Source organism: Propithecus coquereli, unplaced genomic scaffold (genome assembly GCF_000956105.1).
Source record: "Propithecus coquereli isolate 6110/MARCELLA unplaced genomic scaffold, Pcoq_1.0 Scaffold3, whole genome shotgun sequence".
Lineage (NCBI taxonomy): Eukaryota > Metazoa > Chordata > Mammalia > Primates > Indriidae > Propithecus > Propithecus coquereli.
The window spans coordinates 10,795,134-10,818,264 of NW_012148618.1; the positions used below are offsets into that span (position 1 = coordinate 10,795,134).

Here is a 23,131-nt window from a genome sequence, read left to right on the forward strand (position 1 = left end):
GGCAAGAAACAGCAATCACTTTTCAAAGAGCAAGTCGGATGCTGCAGGAGGAGAAGGAAGGGGAAGGACACGTATGGCTGCTGATTCTGGAATCTTCAGATCTGTTTGGATGAATCATCACCTATGACATCCAGGACAGGAATCTGATTTCATCCAATAGAAACTCCTTCTCCTGCCTCCCAACATCTGAAACCCAACAAACAAACATGTCTTAGGAACATGCTTGTCATCTTCTAGAGGCACTTGATGTACACATTGAGTAACTAGAAAACACTCACTCTATAATCCACACACATTGTGACACCACATTGTCACACAACACTCCCACACTAGAAAAGTGAAATTGCTGTTTGATGACTGTAAGCTCGTGGGTGTCTGCAGCAGTTGAGAGTCCTGCCAGGTGTAGGTGCTAAACAGAGAGGTCAACCCCAGGGGTTTCCCCCAGCCTGTGCGGAGATCCTTATTTGGTGAAGCTTCTACCTGTGCCTGGTCTCAGGGCCAGCCTGATAGCGCAGGACCGCAGCAGGGGAAGCGGTGCCTGCTGACGTCTCATCCAAAGAGATGAATGGAATTCCAGGCAGCTGGAGTCATACTGGCTTGGGACAGTGGCTTGGAGACCAGACTTCAATGACAGAAGCACTAGGCAGCAGCGCTCATGGCAACGTGCGCACCCACAGAAATGTGACCCACACCTCGGTTTCAGGAGCCCAAAAATGAAAAGAACGTTTAGGGAGGAAAAAGGGAAATAAAATAATAGGCAAAGGATAATTTATTGCTCTATGGGTCTGTTCTGTAAATAGTTTAAGACTTTGGAGCCAGATGGTTCTGCAAATTCTTCAACCAGGAGTCACGTTAAGAAGCACGAGTGGGCACAAAAACTGTTTTTCAAGACACAATTTCAGTTTTGGCTTGAGGAAACTGGATAGGAGTAAGTTTCCTTAAAGCTCCCGACTAGAAAGAAGCGGTCCGCTCCCGGCCTCGCGATCAGAATACGCATAGCGCCCCCAAGCGGCAGGCCGCGCAAGCGCTGCCGCACCCGGGAGACGCGACTTTGGCGGGGACTTGGGCGGCCGCTGCAGGGAAAGTGCGCCCGATGGGCAGCGGGAAGGCGCGCTCTGCACAGCGCCCCGCCGCCCGGGCGACACCGCGCTCACCTCCCTCAGTGGGGTCAGGCGGAGGGCGGGAGTGTGGCCATGGCGGGAGCGCGGCGTACAGGGGACGCGTGGTCCCCCACCGGCCGGGATGGATGAGGGTCCACAAGAGCCCAAGTGGCAGCCGCTTTAACGGATGGCTCTTTCGCGGTCCCACCTCAAGGTCCCATTTACCCGTCGGGCTTTTTTTTAAAAACAAAACGGGCTCCGTCTCAAGGTGTCCGCCCCTCAGCCACCTCCCAGGCATTCAAGGAGACGGGCTCGCCTGAAAGCCCCCCACCCCGCAAGGGCCTCGGGTGGTCGCTGGAAGCCCGTGGCCGCTCGCGATGCTCGCACTGAGCGCCTGGGCCCTGCGTGGCGCGAGAGCCGAAGCGCGGAGCGGGTGTGCGCCAAGGCTGCGTGGGCGGCACCTATTTTTCTGAGAAGTTCCAGTGCTCCTGTGCCCCGACCCCTGCTCCCCCTTCGCTTTCTAGCTGGAAAGTTGCGCGCCAGGCAGCGGGGGGCGGAGAGAGGAACCCAGACTGCCCCCCTCCCGCTTCCTGCCCGGCCGCCGCCCATTGGCCAGAGGAATCCCCAGGAATGTGAGCGCCCCTTTAAAAGCGCGCGGCTCCGCCGCCTCGCCAGCCACTGCAGCCGAGCCGGCCTGCCACCTCAGGGCTCCTGCCAGCTCTCCCGCGCAGCCTCCGACTCCGGCCGCCGAGTCCCTGGGCGCACAGGCCGCCCGGGCGCCTCCCCAGGACTCAGTGACCGTCGCTGCGCCCTCGCCGCCACTCCCGGCCACTGCTCCCCCGCTGCACACAGGTAAGTCGCCCGGGCTGCTCTGGCCATGCACCTGGAGCCCCGAGGCTGAAGCCCCTCGGGAGACCCTGATTCCATCCTCTCCCCCTTCGCCTGCCCCAGCCTGTCCCTCCCAGCCGCTGGGAGACTTTTTATGGGAGGCCTCCAGAGCCATCCTCTTCAGCCTTGGGGTTCACAAACCAACCAACTCGTCAGGACAGCCCAAGATCTCTTTATTCTCCAAGTCCTCCCGAAACCTTTATATGTCTTCCAGGGAAGTCTCTGTGTCTCCCTGCCCTCCCCCCCAGCTCCCCCAAATTACATCTCCTGATCTTGCTGTTCACCCTCAACTTTGCAAGGAAAAGCCCCCAGATTGTTGGTCTGGTGTCCCCCATACTTTAAAATTACACTCTCCTCTCTCCACTTTTGTCTCTTTTTTTTTTTTTTTTTTTTTGCTGATGCCGTCTGGAAAGTAAATTGTTGTCCTTCATTTCAGTAAATGAGGGACCAAAGAGGATGACCAGGGCCCTGGCCCCATGCCCAGCCAGCCGGCAGGTTTTGCCCACTCTCCCTGCTTAGCTGGTCTCTGATCCCGGACTCTTGTGCTTCCTGCCACAGGTTCCCTGCTGGGCACAAACAGCTCCGCCATGGGGCTGGCCTGGGGACTTGGTGTCCTGTTCCTGTTGCATGTGTGTGGCAGCAACCGCATTCCAGGTGAGTCTGTGTGGTACCTTCAGGGGGAGGAGGTGCTGGTTACCCCAGGTGTGCCCGTCCCATGCTCTTGTCTTGCAGCTGCTTTTCCCCTGGGCCCTGACAGGACATCAGGATGCAGTTTCCCGGTGACCGTGGTGTTTATTCAGCTCTTTCAGTGGTTGCCAGGAGTTTTCACCCTGTCCCTCTGGCCCCACCCCTCAGAGCTAAGCCCCTACCTTGGCTGCAGCCTAGAAAGCTCACCGTGTGCCCTCTCTTTCCTAACAGAATCCGGAGGAGACAACAGCGTCTTTGACATCTTTGAACTCACTGGAGCTGCTCGCAAGGGCTCTGGGCGCCGACTGGTTAAGGGCCCCGACCCTTCCAGCCCAGCTTTCCGAATCGAGGATGCCAACCTGATCCCCCCTGTGCCTGATGACAAGTTCCAAGACCTAGTGGATGCAGTGCGAGCAGAGAAAGGCTTCCTCCTTCTGGCCTCCCTGAGGCAGATGAAGAAGACCCGGGGCACACTGCTGGCCCTGGAGCGCAAAGACCATTCTGGCCAGGTCTTCAGCATCGTCTCCAACGGCAAGGCAGGCACCCTGGACCTGAGCCTGACCGTGCAGGGGAAGCAGCATGTGGTCTCGGTGGAAGAAGCTCTCCTGGCGACAGGCCAGTGGAAGAGCATCACCCTGTTCGTGCAGGAAGACAGGGCCCAGCTGTACATCGACTGTGAGAAGATGGAGAACGCCGAGCTGGACGTCCCCATCCAAAGCATCTTCACCAGGGACCTGGCCAACATTGCCAGACTCCGCATCGCAAAGGGAGGCGTCAATGATAATTTCCAGGTGAGGCCTCTTCTCTGAGCCCTGCTCCATGGGGTCATCTGCTAGCCAGGTGACCTGCCAGCAGAGCTACAAGAAATACTGTCTGTAGACTAAAGCAGTAGTTCTCAAGTTTTAGGGAGCATCAGAATCACCTGAGAGCTTGTTAAAGGTCATACTGCTGCACCCACAGCACGCAGGTGGTCAGGATTGTGGCCTGAAAACTACATCCCTAACTAGTACCAGGTGATGCTGATGCTGGTGGGAACCACACTTTGAAAACTACTCAAGAAAACAAGAAATGGTTTTCTTGTAACAGCCAGCCCGTTCAAGCCTCAGATACTCCACGTGCTCTTAAGAAAATAACTCAGTTCAAATGCATTCCAGCAGTTTTAATATTGCTTGAAGTGAATGCCTTGTATGGGCAGAATCAATACCACTTTGCTATTGGAGTCTCCGTGGGGATGCAGGTGGTCTCAAATAAATGGTTAAAATGGTGGTTACTTGCTGCTGCAGCTTCTTCCTTGCCTTAATTTCTAGATCTTTGCAACTGTGACTTTGAACTCCCACATATAACTCTTTGACACTGTAAAGTGTCTTTATATCCTCCGGGCTTAGTATCAGGTTCCATTTCCTGTGTACACAATAGGCTGATAACTGAATTCTTTGTAAAATACTAAAGATTTGGCAGAAGACATAATTAAGATTTTGAAGTTGTTTGGCAACTTATGTTGGTGTGTTGCTTTAACATAGTGATCTTAAAACGGAGCTCTTTTAAGCCTTTAGAACATCTCTTGTGTGCTTTACCTCACATAAAGACAGTCTCCTCCCCACCCCGACCACCCTCAACATTCTACAAGTAATGTGTGTCCTCTGCCCACAGGGGGTGCTGCAGAATGTGAGGTTTGTCTTTGGAACCACACCGGAAGACATCCTCAGGAACAAAGGTTGCTCCAGCTGTGAGTACCCCTCTATTATTAGGGCATATGGGGAAATCAGGGGATTCCATCAACAAGCTGCAAAATTTAAGTGATAGTGGTTGTACCTACACTACCCCAGGTAACACAGTTAAGAGGTGTTCAAAAGGGACCTCAAAGGGTATTCCAGACACAGTGCATCTCCTCACCTGCATCCCTTGGCCCAGATGAAATGTTTTTTACAACTAAGAACTCAAGAGAGTGGCTGGTGAGAACATGTGTTTGAACATCTATTACCTTTTTCATTTTGTGTGTTTTTTATTAGCTACCAATGTCCTCCTCACCCTCGACAACAACGTGGTGAATGGTTCCAGCCCTGCCATCCGCACTAACTACATTGGCCACAAGACAAAGGACCTGCAAGCCATCTGCGGCATCTCCTGTGACGAGCTGTCCAGCATGGTGCTGGAACTCAGGGGCCTGCGCACCATCGTGACCACGCTGCAGGACAGCATCCGCAAAGTGGTCAGTGGCCTCCGCTCCCAGCCCGCTAGCATGAGCCCTTAAAGTTTTATCACAGAGGGTCCCGAAATGACTGAAAATGAGGTTGGACACTAATGATCATTCTCCCCTTTTAGACTGAAGAGAACAAAGAGTTGGCCAACGAGCTGAGGCGGCCTCCCCTCTGCTATCACAACGGAGTTCAGTACAGGAATAACGAGGAATGGACCGTGGACAGCTGCACGGAGTGTCGCTGTCAGGTAAGGGGTCTTCGCAAACAAAAATGAGAATTGAAGCCACATCTTAGGGGAAACACTCAAATGGCCACTCAAATTCTTCTTATGTTCCAAGGCCTGACATTGAAGTGGTATTTTTTTCTTTAAGATGCAATTATGGCATGTAAAAATTCTTCCTTAAACTCTCAGGTGGTTTATCAAAGTATTAATTTTATCCCATGCTAAGTATCTAAGAGAACAAACCTACTAAGACATGAATAATTTACCTGCTTTAGTTCAAAGGCTAAGTGTTGAATGTCAGGTAAATAAAACCTGGTTGGAACATTCCTTTTATTCTGCCCCTCCCCCCGATTTGTATTTAGCTGTGGCATGGAGGTTCTTTTAATATAATACCGATTGTTGTTCACATCACTTAGCCCAACATTGTTAGGACATCACTGTTCTACTTAGCTCAGATGGCACTGTCAGCTGTGTTTGTTTCACTCTAGCACTCCCCACACCAGTGGCAGGTGAGTTTAGGGGTTTACCTGGACCACCAAACAAAGTCAAGCTTAAATACAAATCATGGATTACTGGATTTAGGAGGCAACTTCATTAAATTCCCATTCTTTTCCAAGATAATACAAAGCTAGATCTAGAGGAGAAAAAAAATGCTTATAGATCTTCTTTCCCCCTGAAGATAAAATATAAAAATTTAAAACTCCTGGCTAAATTTTGTGAGTTCAATTTCAGACATAGATTTGACCCATGATGTTTGTTGGTTCGCCTTATATAAATTCTTCATGCTATAACTTCTACCCTTGACTGAGTACCAATAAAAAAGAACTCTCCAAGGGATGGAGTGACAAGTAACTAGCACTAATACTGTCTCTATGATGGTGGTGGCTGCAAACACAACACTGACAGATCTTCTAGTAAACTCATTCCACTAGAGTGTTTACAGCCCTGACATGCTTTGGCTTGTAATGGACATGTTAACAGTATGTAAACTTCTGTTTGCATATGCTCAGTAACCCATTTCTCCCTTACTCTTCTGCCCTGCAGAACTCAGTTACCATCTGCAAAAAGGTGTCCTGCCCCATTATGCCCTGCTCCAATGCCACGGTTCCTGATGGAGAATGCTGTCCACGGTGTTGGCGTAAGTTCCCAAAATGGCATACCCATTCTTCAGTGACTAGGTCAGTTCTACATATATCCTAGACAGCTAAGCACAAGACTGGAACCCCACCCCATCCCCATCATATACTTCTCCATTCAGTTTCTTGCTGCAGCAGCTGGTTAACTGACAGCTCGTCTGCTGTATACAGCCAAAAATTCCATTATGACTAAATCTGAATTACCCATCTGGATTACAGTCCAGGCAATAATGATCTTGTAGGGCATTGATTCTGATTTTATGCTTTGAGGAAAGGAGATGAATCTGTAGCAGCAATAGCTCTAAGTTGACTGCTTTTAGAATTTGACTTCCGCGGTACAGTTAAGAAAAATCTGCTCACCAGAGAAATGGATAGGCTTATGGTATGGGCATTGGACTGAATTGGGCTTATAAATTTTGCCCATTTTATCTGCAGGGATAGGAGATCTAAGAGAGTAACAGCAATTTGAGTTTTGGAGCACTAAAAGAAATAAGGCACTATATTGTTACATGGCACCATATCCCTTGTTTTTGTTGCCAGTTTAAATTAATCATTTTGCTGAGACAATATTTAATGTAGCAGAAGTCATAAAGTGATTCATCATGACTAAATTAAGGAAAGTGGCACTTGCCCTTCACATACACAGACACCCAGGCCATGGCTCGGAATAACCAGTCCCATCCAGGCCTCATGTGAGTGATATTGGCACCGTGATGATCGTCTGCATATCTGTTTCTGTTCAGCATTCACTTGAGATGGGGGTTAAAGGGAACAACATCAGCTGGAACAGAGTTCTGAACTTAAATCAGGAATTGCTAAGAAAACTTAACTAACGACAAAAGAAAACAAGTTCTCTCTCTTCTGTCTGATACAGCTAGATGTGATTGTAGTCACAGTGCCTGGGCAGATGGTAAACAAACACATTGTCCTGTTGTGAAAATATGTGCAGAGACGGCCCCAAATGCTAGGGTGAGAGGAACAACAAATTCACTAACCTCATGGCCGAGTTGGAGCTGGAGCCAGCAGCAGCTAAGCTGCCTTCAAGTGCATCTGTCAAACACATGGTCTGTGGCTCCCCTGACAGTCAGAAATGATTCCTATAAGCTTCCTAAAACTCTAGCCTTCTTGGAAGCCTGAGACTGGAAATGGCTACTCAGACATCTTAAGTCAGTAAAGGGAAACTCATGTGAAATGCTGAGAGAGGAGAAAGAAGAGACAGTGGATGGGAGAACACATGCTGTGAGAGGGCCCAGCTGTACTGGCCCAGTGCTGCACACAGCATGACCTGGGATAGGCCCTTTGGCTGTTGGCCTAAGAAATATATTGCTTTTCATCCTACATAACTGAAACTTTGCACCCTCTGATACTAAGCCCTGGAGAGCTCATATATAGCATGGTAACTATAGTTAATCATACTGTATTACATGCTTGAAATTTGCTAAGAGAGTAGATCTTAAATCAAGCACCAAAAAAAGGTAACTGTGAGGTTATGGGTATGTTAAGTAGTTGGAGAGTGGCAATCACATCACAATGCATATGTATATCAAAACATCACATGGTACAGCTTAAATATATACAATATTTATTTGTCAATGATACCTCAGTAAAGGTCGGAAGATAATAAAAGAAGGAAATATATTGCTTTTCACCCTCTGGCAAGTGAAGAGCCCAGGACAGAGCCATCTGAAGAACAGCTTGTCTAAATCATCATATGCTAAATAAGCCTCCATTTCCCCTGCAGCCAGCGACTCTGCGGACGACGGCTGGTCCCCGTGGTCTGAGTGGACCTCCTGCTCTGTGACCTGTGGCAATGGCATTCAGCAGCGTGGCCGCTCCTGCGATAGCCTCAACAACCGATGCGAGGGCTCCTCCGTCCAGACGCGGACCTGCCACATTCAGGAGTGTGACAAGAGATGTAAGCATCTTGGCCACTCAGGGATGTAGAGAACTGACCTGTCCTTACTGACATCTCCAAGAGCAGTTCCATAGCGTGGAGGTTAAGGGCACAGCTGCTTGAATCTCTGGATCTGAATCCAAGTTCCACCACGTGTCACCCCTGAGCACAACTTGCCCTCTCTGAGGCTCTTTCCTCATCCACGACTTGGGGATGATAATAGTTCTTGATAAGGTTATTTTGAGCATTTTATGTAGATAATGCACGTAAAGCAGTTAGCACTGAGCTTGGCTCATGGCAAGCACCCTGTAAATGTTAGTTTATTAACAGCAACCCATAAAGACAGCTGATGACCTGTTCTCTAGTAGAAAACGTTCCATGTTGACATTTGGACACGTGGCCAAGAGCCAACCTCTACTACACACTAGATCTAGTTGCTGTTGACCATTTCCTGGAAATATATCTATATGCTCCTGGGGAGGGCTTCTACTTGGCTAGCTCTGAGCCAACACCATTTATGACTTGAGCTTTGTCCTTTAGTTAAACAGGATGGCGGCTGGAGCCACTGGTCCCCGTGGTCCTCTTGTTCTGTGACATGTGGTGATGGTGTGATCACAAGGATCCGGCTCTGCAACTCTCCCAGCCCCCAGATGAACGGGAAGCCATGTGAGGGCGAAGCTCGGGAGACCAAAGCCTGCAAGAAAGACGCCTGCCCCAGTAAGTGTGCACTCGCTGCAGGGCTCAGCGTGGGCAGCAGCTCTGCCCAGCTGGTTGCCTGGCACGTGCAGCCTCCAGTTCGTGGAGGGGAGAGTTTACTTACTAAAGAAACAAACAGAAGCAAAGTCCTGCATGCTCAGCAGCTCTTTTAATGAAAAATAGAAAGAAAATCATTTCAAACTCATCCTCTTCCCAGACATTCTTTCCACATGTCAGGGTGGCAGAGATTTCTTGAACAGGCTTAGGATAATCTTCTATGACAGGCGAGGTGTTTGAAAATTGACCTTAATTTCTGCATATGGTTTACTTTCTTACAGTCAATGGAGGCTGGGGTCCCTGGTCACCATGGGACATCTGTTCTGTCACCTGTGGAGGAGGGGTACAGAAACGTAGCCGGCTCTGCAACAACCCTACACCCCAGTTTGGAGGCAAGGACTGCATCGGCGATGTGACTGAAAACCAGATCTGCAACAAGCAGGACTGTCCAATTGGTGAGCCACGAAGCCCAGGGCAAACTCACCCCAGGAGCTTGCTATGGTACTGAATGCTGCAGCCAGCATTGAAGGGGGTTCCACCATATGTTTGTTCTGAGTGGTTTGCCTACTCTAAAATGCAGGTGGACAGCCTAATCCCAACAAGTTATCAGTTACACAGACCCCACAACATCTTACACTCTATTGATTTTTAAGTGCCCAGCATGGCAGTAAGAGCAGCTTAGACCAACCATTTACTGTGCCTCTCTCTCACCTCGTCTCAGACGGATGCCTGTCCAATCCTTGCTTTGCCGGAGCCAAGTGCACTAGCTACCCTGATGGCAGCTGGAAATGTGGTGCCTGCCCCCCTGGTTACAGTGGAAATGGCATCCAGTGCAAAGATGTTGATGAGGTGAGAACCGAGGGCTCAGAGTTGCTGGATCTGGGAGAGCAGCTAACTGTCCTAGTCACTTCCTTCTGGCAGTGTTTTCGAAACATGAAGCACACTCTCATTTCCTCCATAGTGCAAAGAAGTGCCTGATGCCTGCTTCAACCACAACGGAGAGCACAGGTGTGAGAACACGGACCCTGGCTACAACTGCCTGCCCTGCCCACCACGCTTCACCGGCTCGCAGCCCTTCGGCCAGGGCGTTGAACATGCCACGGCCAACAAACAGGTACAGTAGACTAGACTAGTAGACCAGAGCAGAGGAGAGCTGTCCTTGACCAAAACAACTAGGAAAGGAAGGAGTGTAATTCCATACCCTTCACAAAAATCAGGGGCCAGGGGTGAATATACAACCTGGTTTTGGAAACATGACTAGAAAATCCATGGTAAATCTGGCAGGGGAAAAACTAATCTACCATATTTGAAAATGCTGCTTTGAAATGAGTTGTGAGCAGATGGACTTGTAAATGCCTAAGTGCTACTAGGTGCTAAACCATTTCAAGAAAAAACAAATGTAAAGCAAAGTTCACCTGTAGTCTGGGCAACCTCAGAGGGAGAATGGGGAGGGACAGAGGTAACCCACACTCTTCCACACAGAGCCTGTGCCTGCTCTGAGATGGTAGGGGCCTGGACTCTTCTTGTTTCCATGCTATCTGGGGACTCCCAAAGGCTCTGTGCTAACGTCAGGACGGTGTACCCTCAGGTGTGCAAGCCCCGAAACCCCTGCATGGATGGGACCCACGACTGCAACAAGAATGCCAAGTGCAACTATCTGGGCCACTACAGCGACCCCATGTACCGCTGCGAGTGCAAGCCTGGCTATGCTGGCAATGGCATCATCTGTGGGGAGGACACGGACCTCGACGGCTGGCCCAACGAGAACCTGGTGTGCGTGGCCAATGCAACTTACCACTGCAAAAAGGTAGAGCCAGCTTCTTATGTGCCTCCAGAAAGAAGGCCCATCGCCCTATCAAAAGAACATGCTAAGGAATTTTTAGTACTTCAGGTTTGAAAATGAAACTGAAAGATTAAATCTCCCCAAGGCAAAGGGACATTAATTCCTATTAAGGTTAAATCATTTGGTGCCAAAAACATGAACGGGGAAGGCTCTTTCAGTGACCGTGTTCCCTAGTTGATTTGTTTGCTCAAAAAAAGGTTCAGTACTCTACCAGATCCCAGCAGAGTATGACTTGCATTCACAGCATCTATAAAGCCTAAAGCATGTATACAGATTCTGTATATATATCCCCATGAAAACATTTATTTTTTTGTCTTCCCATAAAAAGTATACGTTGTTGCAGAGCAGCATTCTCTTGTTCTGTTTGGAATGTCCAGGTGGACTCCCTCATGCGTGAGCTGAGCAAAGGGAATGTGGACTGCAACTATAATGTGTCTTCTCTTTCCTAGGATAATTGCCCCAACCTCCCCAACTCAGGGCAGGAAGACTATGACAAGGATGGCATTGGCGATGCCTGTGATGATGACGATGACAATGATAAAATCCCAGATGACAGGGTAAAAACAAAATATTTTCCATTCCTCCTCCATCTATTCAACTCAGCGGCAGCCTGAAACACTTTAGGATTCAATTATAGGCTTACAGCAAAAAAAAAATACCAGATTGATATATTGGATAATTAGAAATTATTCATTGTATTTCAGTAGCTTGAGGATATAGATGTTACCAAGAGAATTTTTAAATGAGAGTTTTGTTTTTCATCACAAGCTTTTTTTCCCTCCACTTGAGAGAGAAATTGCAGTGAATAAACAAATGACACTTTGTTCCCCAGATGCATTTCAAACGCCACATCTAAATTTACTCCAGCCATACTGAGAACTGAGATGATGAGATTATATTTTACATCTCACTAACTTGTAACTAACAGGAATCCGTTTTTCTTTCATTATGTCCCGCTTTTAACTTTTGTAGTGATCATTTTACACTGAGTACTCAATTAGCATATCCACTAAGTAGAAAATAATTACTACAAATTTTTGCAGTTTCATGCATGTTGTGCACGTGGTTTGAGGCTTGAGCCAGTTTCACAAACAATGTTATAAAGTGCTCCATTTCTTCTCTTTGCAGGACAACTGTCCATTCCATTACAACCCAGCCCAGTATGACTACGACAGAGATGATGTGGGAGACCGCTGTGACAACTGCCCCTACAACCACAACCCAGACCAGGCAGACACAGACAACAACGGGGAAGGAGACGCCTGTGCGGCGGATATTGACGGGGATGGTAAGGTGCTCCCTGAGTCAGCGGGCCATGGGAGACAGGGACATGTGGAGCTTTCATCTTAGTCCTGGCCATTAGTATGTGGTTTGGTGGAAACATCCAAAAGATCCCAGCTCTTATTTGTCCCCTGTTCTTTGCAGGTATCCTGAATGAACGAGACAACTGCCAGTATGTCTACAATGTGGACCAGAGGGACACTGATATGGATGGGGTTGGAGATCAGTGTGACAACTGCCCCTTGGAACACAATCCAGATCAGGTAGGTGGACCCTTTCACAGTCTTATAGCAGAGTGTTGGACTATCCCTTCACAGTTTCATTACCATGCCTCTCAGTGTTCCCATAGCCAATCACGGTAAGTTTGTGTAAATAGTTTGCCTGATATGAGCCCCTTGCCAAGAGTCCCATAGATCTTTAATGTGAGGATCTCCTAACTTCAGTCTTCTATAAGATGATCTGCTTGACTTGCTCAGCATGATCTACCATTGTTAAGATAGATTATATAAAGCAAAAATCTGTGACTGACAACTTTATAATAGTTTAAGCATATGTAAGACTAAGAGATGGAAAATAAATGCTTAAGCAAAATAACCATTTTCTTGGCTAATATAACTGTGAAAAGAAACATCATCAAACTAAGAATATGTCCAAAACGTGGAGAAAAAAACTCCTGTTTCTTTGTCCCTATTCAAAGTATCTGGAATTACAAACCAGTCAGTCTCTACCCATGCTAGGGCGTGCTACAAACATTGCACAGAACGGGTTTCCCATCTGAAAGTATCGCTTTTTTGTGTAACTGCCTATCATTATGTTCTAGGGATAAAAGTTAAAAGGAGGCTTTTGTTTTCTAAAATGCATTATTCTGGAAGCTTAGAAACTAACTTTTTAAAAACGGTAATGTTTTTATTAGATTAAAGAAATGAGAAATCTAGCTTCCCCCTCCTAATATTTGCTCTTGTGAAGTCCTATAAAGCAAAGAGCAACAGGATGCGTCGCTCTGGGGCCATCGTGGGAGAGCTCTGCTGATCCGAGGGCTCTGAGGCTCATCTATTTTGAGTTTGGGACTGACCGTAAATTAAATTCCTCCAATAGCATTTAACTTCACTGGATGAGTTTTTGTCTCCTCACATCGAAATAAGCTTTATAACAAAATTTAAGCATCACATAAAAATCTTATAAGCAAAGAGCTTAATTATTGGCAAGAAAAATTCCTGTTCATGTATAAATAGCATCCCATGCATATTGAATAATGTTCAAGTACTCTCAGAAAAACTACTTAGAAAAAACTTTCAACTCTACCTAAGCTAATAGGTGACTAACTGCATAAAACCAAACACTAAAAATAATAATAATAATAATTGATTCCCATCACACACACACACATGACCCAGACAGTATATACAGAAAGCAGTGGCATGTTTCTGTGACTTCATGACCCAGAGAAGTTAACATGTCAACTGTCTTACAATTGAAACCTGTGGGAAATTACAAAATGTATCCAGAGAATCTCATTTAACATTAAGATATAAACAGTTGACATTGCATTCTACCCTTGGTAATTAAATAACTCTATTTAATTTTATTTAGAAAGTTTTATATTTTAAAAAAAACTCTTAAATATCCCTTCTCAGAATTTTATATGAAAACAAGGATCAAGGGAAAAAACTTAGAAAATGTAATTGCTAATATTGCTATCTTTCTGCAGTAGTATGTAAACAGACATGCAACCCCACTGTCCATATCAAACACTGGAGAATTTTCCCTGTTGTGGGAACATAAGTTTTCTTTCACATGAATGATCTATACCTCCATTTACCCTCGACTGTGTCTCTTTCAGCTGGACTCCGACTCGGACCGCATTGGCGACACCTGTGACAACAATCAGGATATTGATGAAGACGGCCACCAGAACAATCTGGACAACTGTCCCTACGTGCCCAATGCCAACCAGGCTGACCATGATAAAGATGGCAAGGGAGACGCCTGTGACCATGACGATGACAATGACGGCATTCCTGATGACAGGGACAACTGCAGACTCGTGCCCAATCCCGACCAGAAGGACTCTGACGGTGAGTCAGTGGAGCCACTTTTTAAGAGAGTAACTGACGCCATGGCTGTCTAGATTGAGGAAATCAAAACAAAGCTGAGTACATTTGAGAGGAGGAAGGGGCTAACTGCCAACTCTGACAAGATAGTGAATGTCTGACACCAGTAATAATAGCATTTCAGAATTTCACTGAACTTTTGCTTTTTTGCCCTTAGGTGATGGTCGAGGTGATGCTTGCAAAGATGATTTTGACCATGACAGTGTGCCAGACATTGATGACATCTGTCCTGAGAACGTTGACATCAGTGAGACTGATTTCCGCCGATTCCAGATGATTCCTCTGGATCCCAAAGGGACATCCCAAAATGACCCTAACTGGGTTGTACGCCATCAGGGTAAAGAACTCGTCCAGACTGTCAACTGTGATCCTGGACTTGCTGTAGGTGCGTAGTGAGTTCTCAGATCAAGAGGCTAACGCATACATGGGGAAAGAAAGCAAATATAAAACCTGGCAACTGCGTCTGTCCCTGGGGGTACTAAGGAGGTCTGGGATCATAACAGAGAACCTTCTGAAGGCTGCAGCTTTTAACCTGCCTCTGGCCTCGTCTTCCAGGTTACGACGAGTTTAATGCTGTGGACTTCAGTGGCACCTTCTTCATCAACACCGAAAGGGACGATGACTATGCTGGATTTGTCTTTGGCTACCAGTCCAGCAGCCGCTTCTATGTTGTCATGTGGAAACAAGTCACCCAGTCCTACTGGGACACCAACCCCACCAGGGCTCAGGGATACTCAGGCCTTTCTGTGAAAGTCGTGAACTCCACCACAGGGCCTGGCGAGCATCTGCGGAATGCCCTGTGGCACACAGGAAACACCCCTGGCCAGGTAAGAAGCATCCTACAGAAGGGAGCGAGTCGATGGGTGCTGGACTAGCCCTGGGGACACTGTGCTTTGACCAAGACTCCTAACAGGGAGTCTTAGCTATAAAGTTCCCACATCATCAACTGCATTAAGCTCTGCTTTGTAAAACACAATAGTGTCTGACAGGGGAGCTTGCTGTGACCAAGAGCTGCCCTTTAAATCTGAAGGTAGTTTCAGCCTTTTGAAACAAAAGAGCTCCTGCCCTGACTCTTTCTGCTTTATGTGTACATTCAGTGAGACGCCTTGGAAAAAGTCCTGCATTGCTTCCCTCTAATTCAGGTCAACTCGGTACCTTTCAGGCACTGCTGCTTATGAAATGAAATATAAACCTCCTGATGGAGCTGTGTTTCAACCTTTTCTTTTCCCTTTCCTTCAGGTGCGCACCCTGTGGCATGACCCTCGTCACATAGGCTGGAAAGATTTCACCGCCTACAGATGGCGTCTCAGCCACAGGCCAAAGACAGGTTTCATTAGGTAAGATTGCACTGATTAAATTTCACTCACAATCACGCTCATGGGCAAAAAGGAGACAAAAAGCCACAGTGTCATTAACAAGATTATTTTTTTCCCCCTACAGAGTGGTGATGTATGAAGGGAAGAAAATCATGGCTGACTCAGGACCCATCTATGACAAAACCTATGCTGGTGGTAGGCTAGGATTGTTTGTCTTCTCTCAAGAAATGGTGTTCTTCTCCGACCTGAAATATGAATGCAGAGGTAGGAGCAACACCACAGTGAATGTACAGCTGACATCTCTAATTAAGACTGATATCAGGGACGACAATTATGGGAAAGTCTGATTAAAGACTATTTTGGAGACAGAGTTATTTGTATTTTGCTTTTGAGGACACATTACAAAAATAATGCCTCTGCGCTGTGGCTTATGAAATCCTGAGTCCTTATTAACAATATTAATTTGCTTAGCAATCTTTGTGCTCTTCACATACAGTGCAAAGGAAAACTGCAGGCAAGCTCCTGAACAACTTAGACCTCATTAATAATACTTCTTTGCAATTGTATATGTTTATATATCTTACACACTGCTTAGGGTGTTATTAATGCCATTATAGCACAAGTTCTTTCACAACTTTTCCCTATATACAAAGAGGGGAAAGGAATGCTGCCTCCATATTGGCATGTTAAATTAATTTTTGCTATTAACCTTAGTGGTTTTTTTTCTCTCTATTCTTTTTCCCTCAATGATTATTTAGCCTCTGAGTCCAGCATTGGACCTACCACAAAATAAGTGCTTAATAAATATTCACTGGACCAAGGCCAGATACTAACAAGATCAATCAGAGTAAAGAAAAATGGTTGATTGTACTCAAAACATATTTAAATTATGATACAATTTTTGAGTCTGAATTTTTAAAATAAAACTCCCTAAACTTTTAACACTAAAGGCCTCAGAAAGTAGAACATCAGTTCTGGATGGTCACGCTGTCTCATCTCCTAACATCAATGTCTGCTAATAAAATTAAATGTTAATATGCTTGAGCAATCTTAAATGATGCTTTTGTCATTACAAAGAAGCACTATTGCTAGGTTGTTAATTTATGAACTGATAGTAAGATGACCATGTTTTATGAATAAGTTTTCACTTATGTATTTACTTATATTGTTTGTTTTATTTAACAGATTCCTAATCATCAAACTGTTGATCAAAGACTGATCATAACCAATGCTGGTATTGCACCTTCTGGAACCATGGGCTTGAGAAAACCCCCAGGATCACTTCTTCTTGCCTTCCTTTTTTCTCTGCTTGCATCAGTGTGGACTCCTAGAACATGTGACTTGCCTCGAGAAAATGCAAGTTTTCAAAAAGAGACTTGACATTCAGCCTCCAGTGAATGACAAGACATCTTCCAAGAGTATAAACAATGACTTTGGTTTACTTTTGAAAAAGCAAAAGCATCTACTTGCTTCAGTTGGGAAGCTGCCCTCTCCACTCTGCTTTTGCCACAGAGCAGGGAGCTATTGTGAGGCTCTCTCTGAGCAGTGGACTCAAAAGCATTTTCAGGCTTGTCAGAGAAGGGAGGACTCACTAGAATTAGCAAACAAAACCACCCTGACATCCTCCCTCAGGAACAGGGGGAGCAGGGGCCAGAGCACTAAGGGGAGGGCACACACCCGAGAGACGACTGTATGAAGAAAACATGGAGGAACTGTTACATGCTCGGTACTAAGTCATTTTCAGGGGATAGAAAGACTCTTGCTGGATTTCATGATGCTGACTGGTGTTAACTGATTAATCCACGTAAATAGGCACTTAAACAGAAGCAGGGAAGGGAGGGAAAGACTGGCTTCTGGACTTCCTCCCTGACCGCCACCCCTTACATATCACCTGCAGTGGCTAGAGCAGGGAGTCAGGATTAAACCAGTGTAAGACAGTGCTGGCTGCCACTGCCTGCTCACAGTGAAATTGTTCGTTTTATTCCAGATGTAGCTTGTGCAGATGTAGCAGGAAAATAGGAAAACCTACCATCTCAGTGAGCACCAGCTGCCTCCCAAAGGACAGGCAGCTGTGCTTATATTTTTATGGTTAGAAAGGCACAAACTTATTAGCAACCTAACTAAAACATTCCTTTTCTCTCTTTTTTCCTGAATTATCATAGAGTTTTCCAGTTCTCTCTTTTGGACTGTAGATTTGTTTTTGTTTTTTACAGATGCTTTACAATGTAAAATATTTATTTTTTAATGCTTCTGGAAGATTTGGCTGAAGGATTTATTCATGGAAAAGGAAGAAGCCGAAGGACTATCCATATCATCTTTGTTAGGAGTCTTCATGACTATAAGATTGTAAATACAGATTATTTATTAACTCTGTTCTGCCTGGAATTTAGGTTTCATATGGAAAGTGTTTGAGAGCAGGTAGCTGAGATTTAGCAGCAAATCTCTGTCAAGAATGACACAAAGAAAATCAGCATAACAAGCTGCTCTTCCCTTTGTGCTTAGAATGAATGTTTTGGGATTCTTTTTTTTTTTTGCCTTTGTTTTGTCTTTCCAAGTGGAATTAGTTGGTTATGCATTTGTGAGTGTTGTAGATTACAAAGAAAGCCATGAGGTCTTCCATATACTGTTTTACCCCATCCCTTATGCCTATTTCCAGGGAGAAGGAAAGCATGTACACTTTTTTTTTTTCATTTTTCCAAAAGAGAAAAAAAATGACAAACGTGAAACTTATATACAAATATTACCTCATTTGTTGTGTGACTGAGTAAAGAATTTTTGGATCAAGCAGAAAGAGTTTAAGTGTCTAACAAACTTAAAGCTACTGTAGTACCTAAAAAAAAGTCAATGTTGTACATAGTATAAAAACTCTTTGCAGAAAAGTATTCCCAATAAGGAAATAGCATTGAAATGTTAAATACCATTTCTGAAAGTTATGTTTTTTTCCTATCATCTTGTATACCATTGCTTTATTTTTATAAATTATTTTCTCATTGCCATTGGAATAGATATCTCAGATTGTGTAGATATGCTATTTAAGTAATTTATCAGGAAATACTGCCTGTAGAGTTAGTATTTCTATTTTTATATAATGTTTGCACACTGAATTGAAGAATTGTTTTTCTTTTTTTGTTTTGTTTTGATTTGATTTTTGCTTTTTACACCCCCCAAGTTTTTACTACTTGCCAATACTTTTTTCTAGGAATGTGCTTTTTTTGTACACATTTTTATCCATTTTACATTCTAAAGCAGTGTAAGTTGTATATTACTGTTTCTTATGTATAAGGAACAACAATAAATCATATGGAAATTTATATTTATACTTACTGTATCCATGTTTATGTGTTCTCTACTGCCTTTATGTTATGAAGATATGGGTAAATACCATCCTTAAACCAATACAGCATACACAAAAAGAAATTACAGTAAATAACAGTAATATTCACGGTTTTTATTTGATTTCGAAAGACTTGAGTTTGCTCAGGCTAGGCTGAGAATGTGCTGAGTTTGTGAGATAAAAGAACAAAACAATAAATTAGCCAGCCATATTAAAAACATAAAAGAGAAATGACCCCTAAGTCAAGGGTCTCAAACGAATAGAATTTAATATTTTATTAATATCATTTATTGAATCCTTTTCAAATTCCAGTTCTGTCTCTAAAAAGAACAACAAAAACAAAGGTAAAAACAGCTATGAAGCACATGCAACTCTTGCAACTCCATTTTCTGACCCATGAATGATCGCGTGTTGTGGAGAAGCTGCGAAACTAAATGTGTATCAGGGAGGAATTGCCCTTGAAGAGTTGATCAAACATTATAGATATCACTTTTTGTGATACCTATGAATAAATAACACCTTTGGTGAAAAGCAGATTACCAAAGAAAAATGTAAAATTCGGAAGGAATGCATGAAAGAGAGAGAGAGAGAGAATGTGTGTGTGTGTGTGTGTGTGTGTGTGTGTGTGTGTGTAAATATAAAATTATTTTGTGAAGGGAAGGCCCAACTGTTACAATAAGCAGACCTTGATTTTTGGATGGGCTAATCATGAATGTGAAATACTGACCAATTTCCAGGTTTAATAAAAATAGATTAAAGAAGAAATTTTATGAGTAGGTTAGAGATGTGGCTTTGAGGTCTACTAATCACTAGGAAAGACTGACTGAATGAGACAGAATCTTCCTCCCTTGTTGATTTTTCTCTCTCATTCTAAAATCACCTATCTGGGTAGCGTAATCACACATAAGTGTCAATTGCCAAATCATTTTATAGTGCCAAGGTGAAGAAGCAAGAATTAGAAAGTGTTGATAATGGTTGTGGAGTTAGGAAAACCTATCTGAAAGAAATAATTCTTCAAAACATGACTTGTGCATTCTCAGAGTAGTGCAACATGTGAAGCCCTGGGACAGAATTCTTAATTCATTTTTAGGTAGTGGAGCAAAAATGATTGAAAATATCAAGATGAGACAGAAAAAGTGGCTGGGAACAGTAGCTTTTTTTCCAAGCATGTCCCATTTTCACCCTGAAACTGACCTTGAAATCAGCAGGTTATAGTGAAATAAAGAACTTGTTAAATTTTAAAATTACGTCATCAAGATGATAACTTTTCCTCCTATAAGAGTTTATTGTCATACGTTGCAGGAGAGTTAGATTGAAGAGCAATAAACTTTAGGTCCTATGGGAATTTACAATAAAGGTGGTGCCAGTAGTTTTTAAAGAGTCATATATAAAAAAAAATCTCAAATTTTAGGCTTCCAAATTCATTCTTAAAATGAATTAGCTCTCTCTCTCATATAATTTTTATTCTTTATCTTGTTCTGGGGCAAACAGGCCTAAAGGGAACCTCAAAATAAAAGCTCTTATTTTTAATAACAACTTATTAAATCAGAGTAACTTTCTAAAATCTGGAACCTCTGTGTTGAATTATAAATTAGTTCACCAGTCCTTGTTAAGAGTTACCTTCAGTTGACATGTTATGGAATGATGTCACCTCTTTTAATGGCAGAATTCATTACTTTAAATCAGTCTGTTTTCTTCCCCTTTCCTAAATAATAGAAAGGCTCACTGTGCTCCGAATACCATTTGCAGAAACACGCTACAAAGTCATAAGCCCTGTGTAGTACCACTCTAGAAATAATTTCTCTGTTTCTCTGTCCTCTCCTCCCCTGCCCTTTCCCCCATCTCTCTGTCTCTTTCTATCTCTATATCTGTCTGTCTCTGCCTCTCTTTCTCTCTCCCTTATACACACACACACATCAAATACCAGGAAAGCATGGATTTAGAAAGCTGAGCTCCTCTAACAGGCTGATGGACAACAATGGCTCCTCTCTGTCCCACTCCAAATTCCCACCCTTACCACCTCTGCCCTCTGATTGTTCCCACCCAAACCCGACACACACAGGAGTGCCACATGACATTCCTATGAGAATCTAAAATCACGACTTTTCTAACTTCTGCTGTTATTCCACAGCAAAACTCTTGGCATCAAGAAAAATTACATTGTAGCACATTGACATCAGCACAGACCATTGTTATTTTCAATGAATAAACAGTAAACTGAAATGAAGGGCTGAAAAAACAGAAGGCATTATGTCAATCAATACCTCTGAAAATAGTACCTATAGAATTTTTCATCTTAAAGAGTCAACGAGGCTGGGTATGGTGGCTCACGCCTATAATTCCAGTACTTTGGGAGGCTAAGGCAGGAGGATTGCTTGAGGCCAGGAGGTGAAGACCAGCCTAGGCAACACAATAGGACCCCCATCTCTACAAAAAAGATTTTAAAAATTAGCTGGGCATGGTGATGCACGCCTATAGAGGCTACTTGAGAGGCTGAGGCAGGAGGATCATTTGAGCCCAGGAGTTTGAGGTTACAGTGAGCTATGATCATGCCACTGCACTCCAGCCGAGAGTGACAAAACTAGACTCTGCTTCTTAAAAAAAAAAAAACAAAAAAGAAGTCAAGGAAATTGAGGTAAGCAATTACTAATGTTATTCAATATTAGTAGAGGAACATGTGCCAGCAAATTTTATTAAAGGCAGAACAACAGCCAGCTCATTTTTTGAATCAGAAAAAAATTGGAATTCTAGGACTAATGCCAATTCATCTTATGGGCTGTCAACATAAAATTTTCTCTGAATCTAGGTTACTGACTTGTAACTAGACCAACCTTCTCTCTTAAAATACTGTCACAGATTTTTTTTTAAAAGGAGTTCACCTTTATTTGCTGCATTCTAAAAGGCCCAAACTCTAAAAGAAAATAGAAAACCAAAAATAATATATCAAATAATCCAGTTAAACTCCTACTTAAGAAAAGCATCATTGCTAATAAGATACCAAAGGCTCTCCTAACATTGTTTTGCTGAGAAAATTCACCTCTTTGTATGGCAAGCTGTAGGAAGCTTTGTTTAACAGACATTAGACAGGTGACAAGAAGGAAAAGCAGGGCCAGAACAAAAATTCATAGTGACCACAATCTGTCTGAATCACAATAAAGTTGAAACATACAATAGCACTCCACCTAGTTTCACCATAATACGTATACATTGAAATGTTAGTTTTTATAATGTATCCCTGATATTGCAAGATTAGCAATAAATTTATTAAAAATTTTCCCAGAAATTTCAATGAAGGAAAACCATTGAACAAGTCTCAAAATATACCCCAAGTCTCAAAAATATCAAAGAAATGTAACCCATATGTCAAAATCATATTTGAGGAATAGTCTCCACAATACACTCATTGAATTCAAAATATTCCCCAAAAATGTAATATAACTTAATTACCAACTTTCTCAAAAGCACACCCCAGCAGGTCCTTACTTAGGATTCTTTACATTCTTCTGTCATGTCTTTAGCCTCCTGTTCATCTGCACATAAAAACAATAACTAAAATCATTAGACAATCAGAAATGTGTACATAATTAACAAAAATAATTCAGTCTACGAAACATTAAGTCCTTCTATACATGAAACAATAATCATATTCTCATTTAAATACTTATTCCACAGTCACCACAGCTGCTTATAAAGTTTACAAGAAAAATGCCTGCCCTCATTGAGCTTACAGCTCTGGGAGAACATTCTGGGATTTGAGAGCTAAAATTGTTATGGATTTGGAGACAGACATAAAAGGTAATTTTTTGCTTTCTAGTAAGTTTCTGGGAAATAGAGTGAAAGCAAAAATAAATACTACGTACAGGATAGATAAGTGCTAATTGCCTTTCATTTCTTCAAAGTGAGAATAAAATTGTGACACTAACAGAAATGGAATGGTAAGTATTTTTCTACCCTTACTGAGAAGGTTATCAGAAAAGGCAGAATTGACAATAGAATCAAATGGAAGAAGACAATAAAAGAGAATATTATTCAATAATAAAAAACACATATCTTGAACACATAAATCTCCACAAAAACTTGTACACAGATATTCATATCAGCATTATATGTAACAGCCAAAAAGTGGAAACAACCCAAATGTCTATCAACTGATAGATAAATAAAATGTGGTATATCCATACGATAGAATATTATTCAATAATAAAAAAGAATGGAGTACCAGTACATGCTACCACATGGATGAATCTGGAAAACATTATGCTAAGTTTAAGATGCCAGTCACAAAAGGGCACAGATTGTATGATTCCATTTATATGAAATGTTCAGACTAGGCAAATTCATAGAGACAGAAAACAGATTTGTGATTG

At 43.5% G+C, this 23,131-nt stretch overlaps 2 protein-coding genes across 2 annotated transcripts in view; one reads left to right on the top strand and one right to left on the bottom strand.

Annotated features, from left to right (window-relative positions):
* The first annotated feature begins 1,795 nt into the window (after positions 1-1,795).
* THBS1 (thrombospondin 1) lies at positions 1,796-18,749 on the top strand. Its single transcript, XM_012649383.1, has 22 exons — positions 1,796-1,952; positions 2,547-2,642; positions 2,907-3,466; positions 4,326-4,401; positions 4,685-4,884; positions 4,998-5,120; positions 6,141-6,234; positions 7,974-8,147; positions 8,667-8,843; positions 9,161-9,334; positions 9,601-9,728; positions 9,841-9,993; positions 10,468-10,686; positions 11,172-11,279; positions 11,851-12,010; positions 12,148-12,266; positions 13,844-14,078; positions 14,272-14,499; positions 14,670-14,941; positions 15,354-15,451; positions 15,555-15,694; positions 16,616-18,749. The coding sequence occupies exons 2-22, from the start codon at positions 2,576-2,578 to the stop codon at positions 16,621-16,623; spliced, it is 3,513 nt and encodes a 1,170-aa protein (XP_012504837.1). The 5' UTR covers positions 1,796-1,952; positions 2,547-2,575; the 3' UTR covers positions 16,624-18,749.
* Positions 18,750-22,161: 3,412 nt separating this feature from the next.
* FSIP1 (fibrous sheath interacting protein 1) overlaps positions 22,162-23,131 on the bottom strand; it is a 205,940-nt gene continuing 204,970 nt past the window's right edge. The window contains exon 12 of the mRNA XM_012649532.1: positions 22,162-22,294. Within this exon, the coding sequence (XP_012504986.1) occupies positions 22,248-22,294 (47 nt within the window). The 3' untranslated portion in view covers positions 22,162-22,247. The remainder of the gene's footprint in view (positions 22,295-23,131) is intronic.

Excerpts from the sequence above, each read along its gene's own strand:
- THBS1 (XM_012649383.1), top strand. The coding sequence starts at position 2,576 with ATGGGGCTGGCCTGGGGACTTGGTGTCCTGTTCCTGTTGCATGTGTGT. Across the intron at positions 4,402-4,684 it reads GAACAAAGGTTGCTCCAGCT|CTACCAATGTCCTCCTCACC; the intron begins GTGAGTACCCCT and ends GTTTTTTATTAG. Across the intron at positions 6,235-7,973 it reads ATGCTGTCCACGGTGTTGGC|CCAGCGACTCTGCGGACGAC; the intron begins GTAAGTTCCCAA and ends TTTCCCCTGCAG.